Source organism: Tetrahymena thermophila (assembly GCF_000189635.1).
Source record: "Tetrahymena thermophila SB210 genomic scaffold scf_8254697, whole genome shotgun sequence".
Taxonomy (NCBI): Eukaryota; Ciliophora; class Oligohymenophorea; order Hymenostomatida; family Tetrahymenidae; genus Tetrahymena; species Tetrahymena thermophila.
The window spans coordinates 1,424,342-1,441,030 of record NW_002476463.1 but is presented as its reverse complement, the minus strand read 5'-3'; the positions used below and the strand labels follow the sequence as shown (position 1 = coordinate 1,441,030).

General features: G+C 27.4%; 1 protein-coding gene across 1 annotated transcript; it reads left to right on the top strand. All coding sequences in view use genetic code 6, as the record gives it.

Annotated features, from left to right (window-relative positions):
• Positions 1-480: 480 nt before the first annotated feature.
• On the top strand, positions 481-16,277 carry TTHERM_00355100 (dynein heavy chain; the record flags this gene model as incomplete). The annotated part of the gene is made up of 28 exons (XM_001010408.2): positions 481-1,548; positions 1,812-2,012; positions 2,069-2,617; positions 2,809-3,057; positions 3,112-3,345; positions 3,409-3,570; positions 3,626-3,928; positions 3,988-4,871; positions 4,963-5,791; positions 5,856-6,240; positions 6,374-6,695; positions 6,753-6,946; positions 7,003-7,581; positions 7,638-8,133; positions 8,185-8,638; positions 8,739-9,360; positions 9,444-9,823; positions 9,882-10,174; positions 10,282-10,924; positions 10,998-11,525; positions 11,698-13,194; positions 13,253-13,757; positions 14,052-14,458; positions 14,513-15,262; positions 15,352-15,634; positions 15,694-15,812; positions 15,871-16,107; positions 16,200-16,277. 28 exons carry the CDS (start codon positions 481-483, stop codon positions 16,275-16,277), a joined length of 13,251 nt encoding a protein of 4,416 aa, XP_001010408.2.
• Between the last annotated feature and the right edge of the window lie 412 nt (positions 16,278-16,689).

Here is a 16,689-nt window from a genome sequence, read left to right as displayed (position 1 = left end):
TGATTTTGAATTTTTTTTATTATTCAAATAAATATAACGATGGAGAAGTCGATAATAATAATTTGAATTTTTAATCGCGCAAGGAGGTCCACTTATTTATTATTAATCTGAGATTAGCTTTTTTACTAATTTTTTAATTTTAATTTTTGGGTTTAACTAAAGAAAATCATCAATAATTTATTGTAGGGGTGGTTTGGAAAATCTTTATTATTATCCATAAAACAAAAAAGATAATATTTAATAGAAATTTAATTATTTTTGCTCATTTAATTTCAAAAATTAAAGGATAAGTAATTAAATTAGGAGAGAAATAAATAAAAGCATCTTTATCTATTAAGTTTACTTAGTATTTATTTCATAAAATATCAAACAAGCTTAGATCTCAAGTACGACTAGCTACTACTCAAACACAGAATAGAATTAAGTTTATAAGAAAAAAATAATAGCTATATTAAAACAATCAAAGAAAATTAGGTAAAAATGAATAATTCTTTTCGCAGAAGAGGTTCTTCTGTTTCTAGGAATACATCATAATAAAGTATGACATCATCCTAGCAATAAAGAATGAATTCTTAAAGAGATTTCAATGGTGAAGAATAAGACTAGTATTAGGATATGGATTAACAATAGTACTATAGCGAGAATCCTCAATAACAACAATATAATTAACATGACAATAACTAATACTATAGCAATGGAAATTCTAATAAGAATGATTATTCATAATAGCAGCAATAGTTTTAGTCTTAGTAAGCAAAGATGAGTTAAGCAAAGTAAATGCTTGTAAATAGATTATTTCAAAAGGTCTAAGTAGGAAATTTAAATTAAATTGTAAGGTATAGAGGTAATTCTTAAGATACTTCTATGACACCTAAAATTGTTATTGATAATTGGAAATAATAACAACTTGGTAATCCTAAACCAAAAGATATTCTTCCTCCTATAGTCAAAGCAGGTGCTTAAACTACAAAGGGAAATAACCAGGAAGATGGAAATAATCTTAGCATGACAATTAATGAATTAGTTAGACCAACATCAAAACAAATTTCAAAAAGTTTTCGTTTACAGGCTTTGGGTACAAAACGTGCAAACTCAATAGGATAAAAGAATAATTTAAACAATAGTAGCAATAATATTCCCGCATCAAATTTATAACCACCATTAAACAACAACGCTATTAATTTATATGATAATAGCTTTTCTTTAATGCTGCCACCATCTAGAAATATCATTTCAAGGGATAAAAATAAAAAGCGTATGATATAAGGATTGAACTAAACAATGATGGATCAAACATCTTTTAATTAAATTGAAGAAGTATAAGACAATTATCAATAAGATGGGTCTTTTTATGGTGGAGCACCTTTTAATGTTTCTTATAAAATAAAACCAGTGAAGATATTGATGGATGAGATGATTGGAACTAACAACACTTCATTAGAGTATTATCAAACTCAATAAATGAAAAAGGTATTTTAAAGCTAAGCTTCTAAATCTGTCCTTAGAGATGACGATACAATTGGTCCTGATCAATCTCAATACAATGCAGTAAATATTTTATTAATAATTTTTTAAACAATAGCATTTTTAAAATTTGGCATATTTTTGCATATTTATTAAACATAATTTTGAATTTTGCCCAAATAAATAAATAAATAAATAAGTATGAATGAAATTAACATTAAATGATGATAAATCAAATATAATTTTAAATAGATTATTTATAAATATATGTTCTCTTTGTTTAAAATATTTGAAATTTTATTATTTGTTGTATTTAGAAGTAAATAAATAAATTAATTAATTAATAGGATTCTTCTGGAAATCAGATCGAAAAGGGATTATATAAGTAAGCTAGTGATACAAATATTATTGAGAATAACGGAGAAACTTTCCTATCAAGAGATATAGATAGCTTCATATAAGCAGTAAGAGAAAGCAAGGTTCCTTTGAGTTAATTTATTTATCTAGTAAAAATCCAATAAAACTCAAATGATGCATATAATATGAAAGTAATTTTTAAAATGTTAATTTTTAACTATTAGCTAAATTTGTAATATTTAAAAAGGTTGTTAAGTATCATGAACTGAAAAAAAATAACATAAACGATTACTACACTTTGAGTTCTTAAGGTGTTACTAGATTTGAAAATAATAAGCCATCAGATTTTGTGCATTTAAGTGATTGGCTTAAAGAGAGAGACTAGTTCAACGAAATAAAGTCTTTGAAATTTTTTTAGAAATTTAGAAAATGGAAAACTTTAAAGAAATGGTGTAAAATAATTTATCAATAGCGTCACAAATAACTTGGAGATATTCTCAACGAAAAATTATTTATTTTAAAACCTATTTATTAAAAATTACTTCTAAATCACCGTGCTTTATGCTATGATATAGAAAAACTGAGATTTGTCGATGTGTAAGGAAGCGATACCTTAACATTACAAGAATTTTAAGATTTATAGTAAAATCAAAGAAGCGATGTAGCTTCTAAATTGGAGACTTTCTCTTAAAAGTTGCATGATAATTGTAGAAAAGGAATCAAAGAAGAAATAGATCAACTTCGTCTTAAAATTCTAAAAGCAAAATCTAACGAAGAAGAACAAATGAGAGAATAAGTAATTCATATTAATAAAAACAAATATTTTATTTAAGAAAATTACATTTTTTAATTTCACAATAAAATTTGAAAAATGATTTTTGAAAAGACTGTTTGTTTTAAATTTATTTTCAATTATCATTTTTTTGATTAATTTATTTTTCATTTTTTTCAATGAATTAATGTCAAATAAAAAAATTTTTAAAAAAGGCTCATGAAGTATCGATTAAGAATCAAGTTATGGATGAGAAGAAACAAATATGGGAAAGCTTAGGTTTTCCTTAGGATATGAATTACGGCTAAAGAAGTATGATGAGAAATGAATTTGTTAGATTCTTAAGATTAGCTTATTTGCTTGATTTTGTAGCAATTTAGAGTCTAGGAAATGTTTATATTAACTCAGCAACTGACTTTTTATCAAAAATCAAAGAAACAGCTGATTGCGCTACTTAAAATATGGTAATAAATAGAATTAAAGTTATTTAATATTAAAAAATTATTATTTTTATTTAGATTCTTGAAAGTGATCCTGATAAATTGTACTAAGAATTTGATCCTATGTTTAAGATTGATTTTAAATTAAAATATGACTTGAAGAATATCAATTAGAATTTAGTTGTTTAGACATAACAATATAGAGCTGCTAACTTGAAAAAAAATTTGGATGATTTTGATTTAGAGAAATTTTCTGAATTTACTAAAGAAATTACAAATGAAGAGGAGCAATAACAGTAGCAATAAGAAAATGTACAATTTAAATAAATCATATTTTTTATTTAAATATTTAATTTTTGATTAATTAAAATTTAGAAAACAACTTTACAAGTTGATGAAGAGTTAGACGATGATGACATTAAAGTGAAAAGAGAAGCTGTAAACATTCATACTTCATGGTTATAAGTTTTGCCAAGTAGGAAAGAGTTTTTAGATACTATTTAACACATATTCTCAGAAGGATTAGATTGCATTTAAGTAAACATTTAGCTTTTGAGGAAAATCATATTTATCCTAAAAAATAATAAATTAGAACATCGAAAGATGGAGCAAACATTAGTAGTTTTTGATTTATGTCAAAGGTCTAGAAGAATGGGACGAAATTATTGGTGAAAAATGGACCAAACCAGAAAGCTACTCTTTAAATCCTACAACCTGGATTAAAGAGAGTATGCAACAAAATTCTTTTATGGAAGACTGCTTCAAAGTTATTGAGTCTTCTTTTAAGCGTATCGAAAAATTCTAAGAAGAATTCAAGCCTTATTTCAATATGTTTTGGAGAGAAATTAATTGCAATATTAGTATTTTAGAAAATCCTAGATTACTAAGATAATAGGTAAATTTTACAAATATTATTTTTAATATTATATTTATATTTTCATATTATTCATAAAGAAAACATTCTCATTAGCTTTAAAATGCTATTAAGACAACACAGAAATTTTCAATATTAAATTCATTCAGTAAGCTAATCTCGGGCTATTTAAAGCTATTACAACCGATTTAGCTAAATAAATTATCCCTGATCATACAAAGAGAGTGCATGAATTGGAGACAGTTTTACTCAAAATATATAGAGAAAGATCGTAAAAAGTTAGACAGTGGCTAGAATAGGCCCAGGGCGCTTTAAGTGGAGGTGTTACTGAAATCGAGTAGTTTGTTGAAAGGAAAAATGCTTTAGATAGAATTTACAAAGAGCAATCAGGTAAAAAAGATGAATTGATGAATCTCGATTTACTTCTTGGATTGCTCAAATCGAAGTAAGTGCAAGAGTTACAAAAAGCAGATACAGACTTACTGCTAAAGCTTAATGACTTAGACTCAAAGCTAAACACAGCATTAAATAATGCAGAAACTTAAACTACCTAGGATATTGATAAATAAAAATTAAAGCTGCAAGATAAAATTAAAATGCTTAAAGAAAAAGCTGTTGAGCTGCTTGAAGAATCTTAGAATAAAAAATATTTGGAAATGACTGTCGATCAGAAATTAAGAGAAGCATATGTCAAAGAATTAATTGACATTGATTAGAGAATTAAAATGTAAGAAGATAATATGAATAAATACATCTAATATGAAGAAATTCTTGCAGTTTAAGAAACAGCAAATTACGAAACACTTCTAAGCGCTAGAGAATAACTCAATTTAAGATTGAGTATGTGGAAAGGTATTCTAGAATTTGATGCACTGTAAAAAGATTGGGAAAATCTTCCTTTTGCCTCAATTAATGCTAAATAGATTGCTTCTTAAACTGAGTAGTACATACGTATCGTTAATAGGTAAACAAATTTAAAAAAAATTTTTTCTTTATTATTATTATTTAAGGAGTAAATAAAAATTGATTTATTTGTATTTTTAAATATATTATAGATGTAAGAAGAACCTTCCTGAAAATAAAGTAATTGACCATTTAATGAACATGGTTTGGAAGTACAAAGATACTATGCCTGTTGTAACAGCCTTAAGAAGTGAATACTTAACCGAAGACCATTGGAGAGATATTAAAGCAATATTAAAAAGTGACTTTAGCATTGAAGATGCCGATTTTACTCTTAAGAAGTTACTTGCTCTATAGGTTGATAAGCACTAAGAAGATATAATGGACATATCAGTTCGTGCAGCTCAAGAAGAGAGTTTAAGATAGCAAATCGACTAAGTTGAAAAGAGATGGGAAGAAGTAGAATTACACTTAAAATAATACAAGGATTCTAATGATTTATGGGTTTTAGCAGATGTAGATGAACTAATTTAAGAATTTGATGAAGGTTTGGCAACAATTAATAACATTCTTGCTAGTAGATATGTCAGACCTCTAAGAGCTAGGGCAGAAAAAATGTAATAAAGTTTATTGTTGCTTTCAGATATTGTTGATAAATGGGTTGAATATCAAAGAAAATGGATGTATTTAGAAAATATTTTTAGTGCACCAGATATTAAAAAGAATTTGCCTTAAGAATCTCACTAATTCGATGTGTGTGACAAATTCTTAAGATAACTTATGAAAAAAACATCTATGAATCGTAAAATAATTAAACTTATCAAGTGGCCTGGTACTACTTTAAACGAAAATCTCGGTAAAAACTGTGAGGCTTTAGATGTTATTGAGAGATAGTTAGAAGATTATCTTGAATTGAAGAGATAGTCTTTCCCACGTTTCTACTTCTTATCAAATGATGAATTGCTAGAAATTTTGGCAAAGGTAAATAATTATTTCAAAAAATAATTTTATTTATATTTTTAAACATATTTATTTATATTTATAGGCTAGCAAGCTTGAAGAAGTTGAACCTCACTTGGGTAAGTGTTTTGAAGGATTAGTTAAGTTATATATGGGACCTGATAAAACTACTTCAAATAGTAATTTAATATATGGTATGATATCACCTGAAGGTGAAGTTGTAGAATTTTCCAAGTATGTTTAAGCCAAAAGTAATGTAGAAGTTTGGCTTGATTATCTGCAAAAAGAAATGTTTGAATGTATCAAAAAGAAAATGAGAGAAGGTTTACAAGAATATATGGATGGCAAGAAGAAACGTAATGAGTGGATTTTAACAAACAAAGGCTAAGTAGTGGCTACAATTAGTCAAATTTTATGGTGTTTAAATACCCAAGATTATTTAATTTTTGATCCTAACAATACTGAAAAAGGTAATTACACTTTTTTCTTCAAATGAGTTCAATTCATTTAATAAATCAACTAAACATTTTTTTTTCTTAAAATAAAATTTTATTGAAATAAAACAAAAATTATTTTTAAAATGTTTATTCTTTATTTAAAAAGGTAATATGTGGGAATGGTATGAAGTCTGTGTTGGATAGCTCTAACAATTAACTGCTTTAGTTAGAGGGGACTTATCAAGTTTACATAGAAAGATTATTGTTGCTCTTATTACAACTGATGTGCATAATAGAGATATTGTAGAAAGATTAGCTAATTTAAGCATAGAAAGTGTAACTGACTTTAATTGGTAATAATAATTAAGATATTATTGGGACGAAAGACAAGATGATTGTGTGATCAATCAAGTTACAGCCAAAATAACATACGGTTACGAATATTTAGGTGCTACATCACGTCTAGTTATTACTCCTCTTACAGATAGGTAAGCAATTTATTATTTATTTGTTAAAGATATTTATTTTTATATAATTGAAAATAGGTGCTGGATCACTATTACCTCTGCTCTAGAAAACAAATTAGGTGCTGCTCCTGCTGGACCTGCTGGTACAGGAAAAACTGAATCCACAAAAGATTTAGCTAAAAGTTTAGGTAGATTATGTATTGTCTTTAACTGTTCTGATTAAATCACAGCTGCTATGATGAATAAGCTTTATTCAGGATTAGTTTAATAAGGTATTTTTATTGAATAATATAATTATTTATTTTTAATGTTAATTTGTGTGTTTTAGGTGCTTGGGCATGTTTGGATGAATTCAATCGTATTGATATTGAAGTACTTTCAGTTATTGCTTAGTAGTTGCTTACAATTCGTATAGCTTTGTTAGCAGAAAAGGAGAAATTTGAATTTGAAGGTATCGAAATACCTTTAAAGAACACTTATGGTGTATTTATTACTATGAATCCTGGTTATGCTGGTAGAACTGAGTTACCTGATAATTTAAAATCACTTTTCCGTCCTGTAAGTATGATGATTCCAGATTATGCTATGATTGCAGAAATTATGCTTTTTGCTGAAGGTTTTGAAAATGCACAAACACTTTCAAAGAAAATGGTCTAGCTTTATAAGTTAAGTTCCGAATAGCTTTCACAGTAAGATCACTATGATTTTGGTATGAGAGCAGTCAAATCCCTACTAGTTATGGCAGGTTCTCTCAAGAGAGCAGAAAGCAAACTTAGTGAAGACATCGTTCTAATTAGAGCCATGAGAGACTCAAATGTTCCTAAATTCTTGAAGGATGATTTACCTCTTTTCTCTGCTCTTGTGTAGGATCTTTTCCCAGGTGCAGAAATTCCAGAAGTCCAATATGGTAAAATTTCTTATATTGCTATTAAATTTATTTAAACAAAAATAAAAAATATATAGGTAATCTTGAGTTTGTGATTCATTAATGCTTAAAATCAAGTGGACTTTAAGTGGTTGACACATTTGTGACTAAAATTATTCAGTTATTTGATACTATGAATGTACGTTTTGGTGTTATGCTTGTTGGCCCTACAGGTAGTGGTAAAACTGAGTGCTATAAGAATTTGGCAAAAACAATGAGCACTTTAAGAAAGTAAAATGATCCAGATTAAAGGTATTAATATGTAGATTATCATGTTTTAAATCCTAAGTGTATTACTATGGGTGAGCTATACGGTGAAGTAGATGTGTTCACATAGGAATGGATGGATGGCTTGGCTTCTTCCATAATCAGAAATGTAAATACTCCAGGTCTTGATGGAACTTGGGATCCTCGCCATAGAGATTGGATTGTTTTTGATGGTCCAGTTGATGCTCTTTGGATTGAAAATATGAATACTGTATTGGATGATAACATGACTCTTTGCTTAGCTAATTCAGAACGTATTAAATTGAGGTAAAAAAAATTTTTTTTATATTTAAAATTAACCTCAAATTGATATAAAAGATAAGAATTAAGAATGGTCTTTGAAGTTTAAGATTTGGCTGTAGCTTCACCTGCTACAGTCAGTAGATGTGGTATGGTCTATTTATGCCACGAAGATCTAGGCTGGATGCCTTATGTTAAGACTTGGACTTAAAACTACATTAACACAACCAGTAAAGAAGAAGCTGTTAATCATGGAAAGATTTATATGAGTAGGAATTGTCTTGACGGATTAATTAATATGTTTAATAACACTTTTGATTAAACTTCTAAATTTACAAGAAACTTTTATGAGCCTTTCCCTACAATTCAAATACAATAGGCTAATAATATGTGCAATATCCTACAAGTTCTGTTAAAAACTTTAATAACAAGTGATTCAGATGAGGAAATACTAAAAAGAATCAATTACATGTATGTCTTCTCATTGATTTGGGGTGTTTGTGGCTCAGTTAGTCAAAAGCATTACGATACCGTATGTTTGTTTTTTTTCAAATTTTTTTTTCATTTTATTTTTACTTTTTGAATATAAAATATTTGATTTAACTAAATATTAAATAAACAAATTAATTTAGTTGGACGTATATTTTAAGGATACATTCTAATAGCTAAGATTCCCTAAGTGTGAAACTATTTTCGACTTCACTGTTGAAACTAATTAATAGAAAAATTTCGTCCCTTGGGAAGTAAAGCCAGAAGATTTTGCTTATTCTAGAGACACTCCTTACTTTAATTTGCTAGTTCCTACTGTTGATACCAAAAAGATTACTCATATATTAGAAAAGCTGATATATATACAGAAACCTTGTCTTTTTACAGGTGATACTGGTGTTGGAAAGTCTGTTATTGTTCAAAATTTCTTATATAACGCTAAAAATAAAGATGTTAAATCAGAAAAAGCTACCATTAATGGTATTTTCTTAAACTTTTCAGCATAAACTAATCCAAAACAGACACAACTTGCTATTGAATCGAAGCTTAATAAAAAGGGTAAAACTCTATTTGGTGCACGTCCAAACGAAAGAATTGCAATCTTTATTGATGACGTTAACATGCCTGCATTAGAATCATATGGTGCATAACCTTGTATTGAATTGCTGAGATAACTCGCTGATAAAGGAGGCTTTTATGATAGATAGAAGCTTTTCTGGAAAAATATTGAAGATACCACCTTAATATGTGCAGGTGCTCCTCCAGGTATTAATCAATATTTTTATTGATTCAAAAATTTATTTTTAAATTTAATCCAAATTTAATGAATTTATCAATTAATTAATTAGGTGGTGGTCGTAACCCTCTTACTCCTAGATTTGTAAGGCATTTCAATGTATTCTGCTTGCCTTAGCCTTCAAATTCTACTATGGAATAAATTTTTGGCTCAATTATGAAAGGTTTCACGAGCAGCTATAATTTCTCTGAAGGTGTGAAAAAATCTCATGAGGCAGTGGTAAAATCAACAATAGATATCTACAACATCATTTGCAAAGATTTGTTGCCCATTCCTTCTAAATTCCACTATATATTTAACTTAAGAGATGTTTCTAAAGTATTCTAGGGAATACTATAAGTCAGACCTTAATCAGTTAATAGTTTAGAATCTCTTACTAAACTTTGGATTCATGAAACTTCCCGTGTTTTTGCTGACAGGCTTGTTAATGATGTAAAATAAACTTATTTACAATTTCTCGTTAGAGATAAATAAATAAATAAAAAATTAGGAGGACAGAGGTTGGTTCAAAAACTAAATCACTAGTATGGTTTCAAGATATTTTAATTTATCGTGGTCATAAGAAGAAATATTTACTGTACCTTTCTTATTTTCTGATATCTTAAAGTTAGATCTCGGATAAAATATATATGAAGAAATTACTGATAGACCAAAAGTTATCAAAAACCTTGAAGAAAAGTTAGAAGATTACAACCTTTCATCAAATGATAAAATGAATCTCGTTTTCTTTGATGATGCTATGGAACATATTGTAAGAATTTCTCGTATTCTCAGACAGCCAAGGTAACTTATTATTTCTATATTAGACTTTATAAAGCTTGATTCTTTTTATTTATTTATTTCAAAAAAACAATTAAAAATTTATTTTGTAATATAAAAAAATATAAAAGAGGTAATGCTATGCTTATTGGAGTTGGAGGAAGTGGCAAGTAAAGCTTATCAAAGTTATCTAGTTTTGTAATGAAATGTGAAGTATTTTAGATAGAACTTGTAAAAAACTACAACTCTTAATCATTTAGAGAAGATTTGATGAAAATCATGAACAGATCTGGTGTGGAAGGCATTCCTACCTCGTTTATCTTTACAGATGTTTAAATCTCAAGTGAGAGCTTTTTAGAAGATATAAATAATTTGCTTAATACAGGAGAAGTTCCTAATTTATATGCAAAGAAAGAAGATTTAGATAATGTAATTAACAATATTAGAACAGTTGCTGTTAAATTAAAAAGACCTGATTCTCCTGAGTCTTTATGGAGTTTCTTTGTTGAAAGAGTTAGAGAAAATTTACATATAATTTTATGCATGTCTCCAGTAGGTGAAGCTTTGAGAGTAAGATGCAGAAAATTCCCTTCATTAGTAAATTGCTGTACTCTTGATTGGTTCCCTCCTTGGCCTAAAGAAGCCCTACTATCAGTTGCCCAGCGTTTCTTAGGTCAAGTAGAATTACCAAGTCTTAACATTAGAGATTCTTTAACCGAAATGTGCATGAGAGTTGCAGTCGATGTTTCTCAATAATGTGATTTATTTTATAAAGTAATAATTAATTTTGATAAATCTTATTAAATTTAAAATTGATAAATTAAACTTAAATGCATTTTTAAATTAGGAACTAAGAAGAAGGATTTATACAACTCCTAAAAGTTATTTAGATTAAATTAAGTTATATTGTAAATTGTTAACCAAGAAGAGAGAAGAAATGTTATCAGTTAAAAAGAAATTGTCAGATGGTTTAGAAAAGCTCTAAACTACAAATGATATTGTTGCTCAACTTAAAGTTGAAATGGAAGCACTATAACCTTAACTTGAAGAGCAATAAATTAAAACTGATTAATTTATTTAATAACTTTCTATTGATTCTGCTGAAGCAGGAGAGAAAGAATTAGCAGTCTCAATAGAAGCTGAAAAAGTAAATGAGCAAGCTCAAGAAATCAAAGTTATTTCTGATGAAGCTCAGACTGAATTAAATAAGGCTCTTCCTGATCTTTAAAAAGCCGAGGAAGCACTGAAAAGTATTAACAAAGCAGATATAGATTAAGTCAGAACCTATAAAAAACCTCCTGAGATTGTATAAATGGTTTTAGAATGTGTTTTATGTTTGCTTGGTGAAAAGAATGACTGGGAAAGAGCACTAAAGGTATTGATTTATTTATTTATTTTTTATATCAAAAAATTATTAATTTTAGAATAACTTTTTCTTTTTTTAAAAATTTATTTTAATTTATTGATGAATATTTTATTTTTTTAAATTTCATTTCTTTCACTAGCTTTTTTGTAAAATTTATTTAAATGAAATAATTAATATTTAGGTTTTACAAGACAACTTTATTGAAAGATTATAGAAATATGATAAAGATAGTATAGTAGAGAAAAATTTGAATAAGGCTAGAGTTTATTTTAAAAAACCAGAATGGGATCCTGTAAATATTTAGAAGGCTTCTTCTGCTTGTAGCTCTATTGCAAAGTGGTGTAATGCTATGGATAATTATTCTAAGGTGGCTAAAAATGTCAATCCACTCAAAGAAAAGGTTAGAGATTTATAATCTAAATTAGATGTTAAAAATAATGAACTAAAACTCAAAATGAATGAACTACAAAAAGTGAAAGATAAAGTATAAAAATTACAAGAAGAATGTGACAAGACAGTATAGATCAAAAAGCAACTTGAAGAAGAATTAGAGAGAACTAAGAATCGTTTAATTGCTGCTGAAAAACTTTAAGATTTATTGGCTGATGAAGGAGTAAGATGGAAAAATTAAATTGCAACTATTGATGTTACTATTTAGTAGCTTATTGGTAGTGTTTTCTTGGCTTCTGCATCTATAAATTATTTGGGAGGATTTATCAGTAAATATCGTGATCCTATGACTAAATCCTGGGTCGAAGGTATGCAAGAATTAGGTGTACCAATGCCAGAAAATTATTCATTGGCAGATACTTTAGAAACGCCTATCACAATTCGTGATTGGAATTTGTAGGGACTTCCAAACGATGCTTTCAGTATTGATAATGGTGTAATTACTAAGTAATCAGAAAGATGGCCTTTGATGATAGATCCATAAGGAGAAGCTAACAAATGGATAAAGAATCATGAAAAAGATAACAATTTAAAAATCGTCAGATTCAGTGAATCTCACTTCTTAAGTGTAATTTAAGGAGCTATCAGCTCAGGTTATCCAGTACTTATTGAAAATGTAAGTGAAAGGCTCGAACCTTCTATAGACTCTGTGCTTCATTAACAGACTTTCGAAGTTGATGGAAGAAAATTAATCAGAGTAGGAGATAAAAAGATAGATTATGATAATAGGTTCAAAATGTATATCACAACAAAAATGGCTAACCCACACTATCTTCCTGAAATATTTATAAAGGTAACAGTAATAAACTTTAGTATCACTTTCTAAGGTCTTCAAGACTAGCTCTTAGGTGATGTCATGAAAAATGAAAAGCCTGAAATAGAAAAGCAAAGAGACGAAACCACAGTTTCAATTGCGAATGCCAAAAAAACTATCAAAGAAGCTCAAGATAAAATCTTAGAACTTTTAGCTAATTCAAAAGGTATGATTTTAGATGACATAGAACTTATTGAAACTCTAGAAAAATCAAAGAAGCAATCTGCAGTTATTGCAAAAGATCTAGTAGCCGCTTAATAAATTGAAGAATAAATTAACATCAGTAGATCTCAATATGTTCCTGTATCAATCAGAGGTACTGTACTCTATTTCGTTATAAGTGATTTATCTGGTATTGATCCTATGTATTAATATTCGTTAGCTTACTTCAAGAAATTGTTCAAAATAGCTTTGGTAAATTATTTTTAATAAAAAAACTATCAATTTAATATAATATTTATTTTATGAATAGGAAACATCTTAGCAAACTAATGTTTTAGAAGAAAGATTATTAAATTTATCTGAAAATATTACAAAAACATTATTCATGGATATTTGTAGAGGTCTATTTAATACCCATAAGAAGCTATTTTCATTTTTAATTTGCACAGCCATTAAAAGACAAAGAGAAGAAATTACTTAAAATTCATGGAATATTTTATTGCGTGGACCAGCTCTTACAATTAAAGATACTTCTAGAATTCCTGATAACCCAGCAAAGGGAACAATCTCAGACAAATAATGGATTACACTTTTCGAATGTTCCCTTTAAATCACACAATTCAAAGAAATTCCTAATCTAATCAAGAAAGACATGGCTTCATGGGCTAGCTTTATATAAAGTGAAGACATATACCACGAAAAGCTTCCTAAAGGCTGTGAAGAAATAGACAGATTCTTGAAACTTATTCTAATCAAAATTTTCAGACCTGAAAAAGTTATGCACTCCTTCTCTCATTATGTTAGTGATGAAATAGGTAAGATTAAACAAAATAAATCTATTTTAATTATAATTCTTTATTTTAACACAAAGGACTGACTGACTGATTGAGTTATTTAGTTAGTTAGTTAGTTAGTTATTCAAAAAATTAAAATTTTTATTTGATACAAAAATATAGAGTTTAAAAATTTAAGTAAATAAAACATAAAACAATAAAAGAATAAAATTAAATCTAAAATAAATTCAAAATTAACTTCTAAACTAAAACCATTTTATTAACAAATATTTGTTTTTAAATTATTTATTTTAATTAAAAAATAAAAAAAAATAGGTAAATTTTATGATGAAATAGTGACTAGTAATATGGAAAGTGTTTATAATGATAGTGATTGCTTTACACCAATTATTTTTATTCTTTCATCTGGTGCTGATCCTACTTCTCTTTTATTAAAACTCGCTAAGTAAAAAGAAATATAGATAAACTAAATATCACTTGGTCAAGGACAAGGTAAGAAGGCTGAAATATTAATAGAAAAAGCTAAAAACTAAGGAACTTGGGTTTTACTGTAGAATTGCCATTTAGCCAAGAGTTGGATGGGCAGCTTAGAAAAAATAGTAGAAGCTTTCCCATCTTCAAATTTCATTTAGAATGACTAATTTAGGCTTTTCTTGACATCTATGCCTGTTAATTATTTCCCTGTCTCTGTTTTATAAAATGGTCTAAAGCTTACTACTGAAGTAATTTAATTTTTTAATAATTTGATCTCAATTATTTTGTTTTAAAATTTACAGGCTCCTAGAGGATTAAAAGCAAATTTAAAAAGATCCTATTAAGAATTTAACTAAGAATTCTTGGATAGCTGCTCATACAAACCAGTATAATGGAATAGGTTGCTCTTTGGTTTAAGCTTTTTCCATGCAATAGTCTAAGAAAGAAGAAAATTCGGTCCTCTTGGTTTTAACAAAGCATACGAATTTAATGATAGTGATTTAGACATTAGTACTCTAACATTAAAAATGTTCTTAAATGAACCAACAGACGAAATACCTTGGGAGGCTATGCTCTACATGACTGGTCATATTAATTATGGTGGTAGAGTTACTGATGATTGGGATAGAATATGTCTTTTAAGTATCTTGAAAAAATATTATAATGAAGAAATCTTAAAAGATTAATGTAAGCTTTCTGGTAGCGGCATCTACTATGTTCCTTTATCTGATTAAGTTGAATAAATTAGAAATTATATTGAAAATCTTCCTAACTTTGATGATCCAGAAGTATTTGGCATGCATGAAAATGCTAATATTACTTTTAATAGCTAGGAATCTGTGAAAATGATAGAGACTGTAATCAGCATTTAGCCTAGAGTTAGTACAAGTGGAGGAACAGGTAAAACTTAAGATGAAATAGTTATGGATTTAGCTAAAGATCTAGAGTCTAGATTACCTCCTCTTTTAGATAAAAACACAGGTAATGCAGAGTTATTCAAAAAAACAGACGCTGGATCACTTCCTTCTCTCACCACAGTTCTCCTTTAAGAAGTAAATTATATCAACTTATTTTCTTTATTTATGATTTTAAAGAATTTAAATCCAGAAAGTATATGATTGTTTAAAATAATTTTAAATAGATTGAGAAATTTAATAGACTTTTAGGAGTTTGCAAAGACAGTTTGAGTAATTTGCAAAAAGCAATTAAAGGTTTTGTAGTCATGAGTTAGGAATTAGATGACATGTACCTATCATTTTTAAATAATTTCCTCCCACCAATATGGAAAAAAGTATCTTATTCTTCTCTTAAACCACTGAGCTCATGGTTTATTGATTTGATTGAGAGAGTGAATATGATGAAAAAGTGGCTTGAAGTTGGTAATCCTGTCTCATATTGGCTTAGTGGTTTCTATTTCCCTCAAGGTATATTTAGAATTGTTAATGAAATTTACTTATTGATTTTATTTATTTGATATATATAGGTTTCCTAACAGGTGTACTTCAGACACACTCTAGAAAATATAAAATCCCTATTGATAGTTTGAGCTTTAAATATAAAATAATGAGCATTGATTATGATAAAATACTTGCAGGTCCCAAAGTAATAAAATATAATTAAAAATCTTCTTATTTTATTCAAATTTAAATTTAATTAAAAGGATGGTGTTTACATTTATGGATTGTATCTTGATGGAGCTAGATGGGACACTCCAATGGATTCTTTAGTAGACTAACAAATAGGATAATTATATTCCACTATGCCCATGATCCACTTTAATCCCTAAGAAAATTATACTTAACCTGAGGATAATTACAGTTGTCCAGTTTATAAAACATCAGATAGAGTAGGTGTTTTATCAACGACAGGTCAATCAACCAACTTCATTATAGCAGTTGTAAGAAATATTTTCATTTAATTTGAAAAAATGAAATTAATATTCAATTTAAGAAACAAATTACTGATTAAAATTTATTTATTGTAAAATAGTCACTTAACACAAAGCATGAAGCACCTGAATTTTGGACATTAAGAGGTACAGCTTTGCTTTGCTAATTAAATGATTGAAATAATAGGAAAGTAAAATTAAAATGTTAAAAAAAGTAAAGTGAAAATTTAGAATAAATAAAAAATAAATAAAGTAAATAATTTAAATAAATAAAAAAATCAATTAAAATAAATAAAGTATTAATTAATCAATAAGACATTTTTGTGCCATTTCAGAAAAAATTTAATTTTTAAAAATAAAAATTAGATTTAATATATAACTATTTATTAAAGTGTAAATAAATATTTTAAATAGTTCATTATTTTAATTATTAAATTGTTTACTTTTTATAAAGCTGTTGATTAATTTATTTTACTATAAATATTTTAAATTAATCTATTTTTTTTATGAAATTAATATTTTTTAATATATTTATTTTTAAATTTATATAAACGACTTCAATGATATTTGCTAAGAAACGCAAGCAATAAA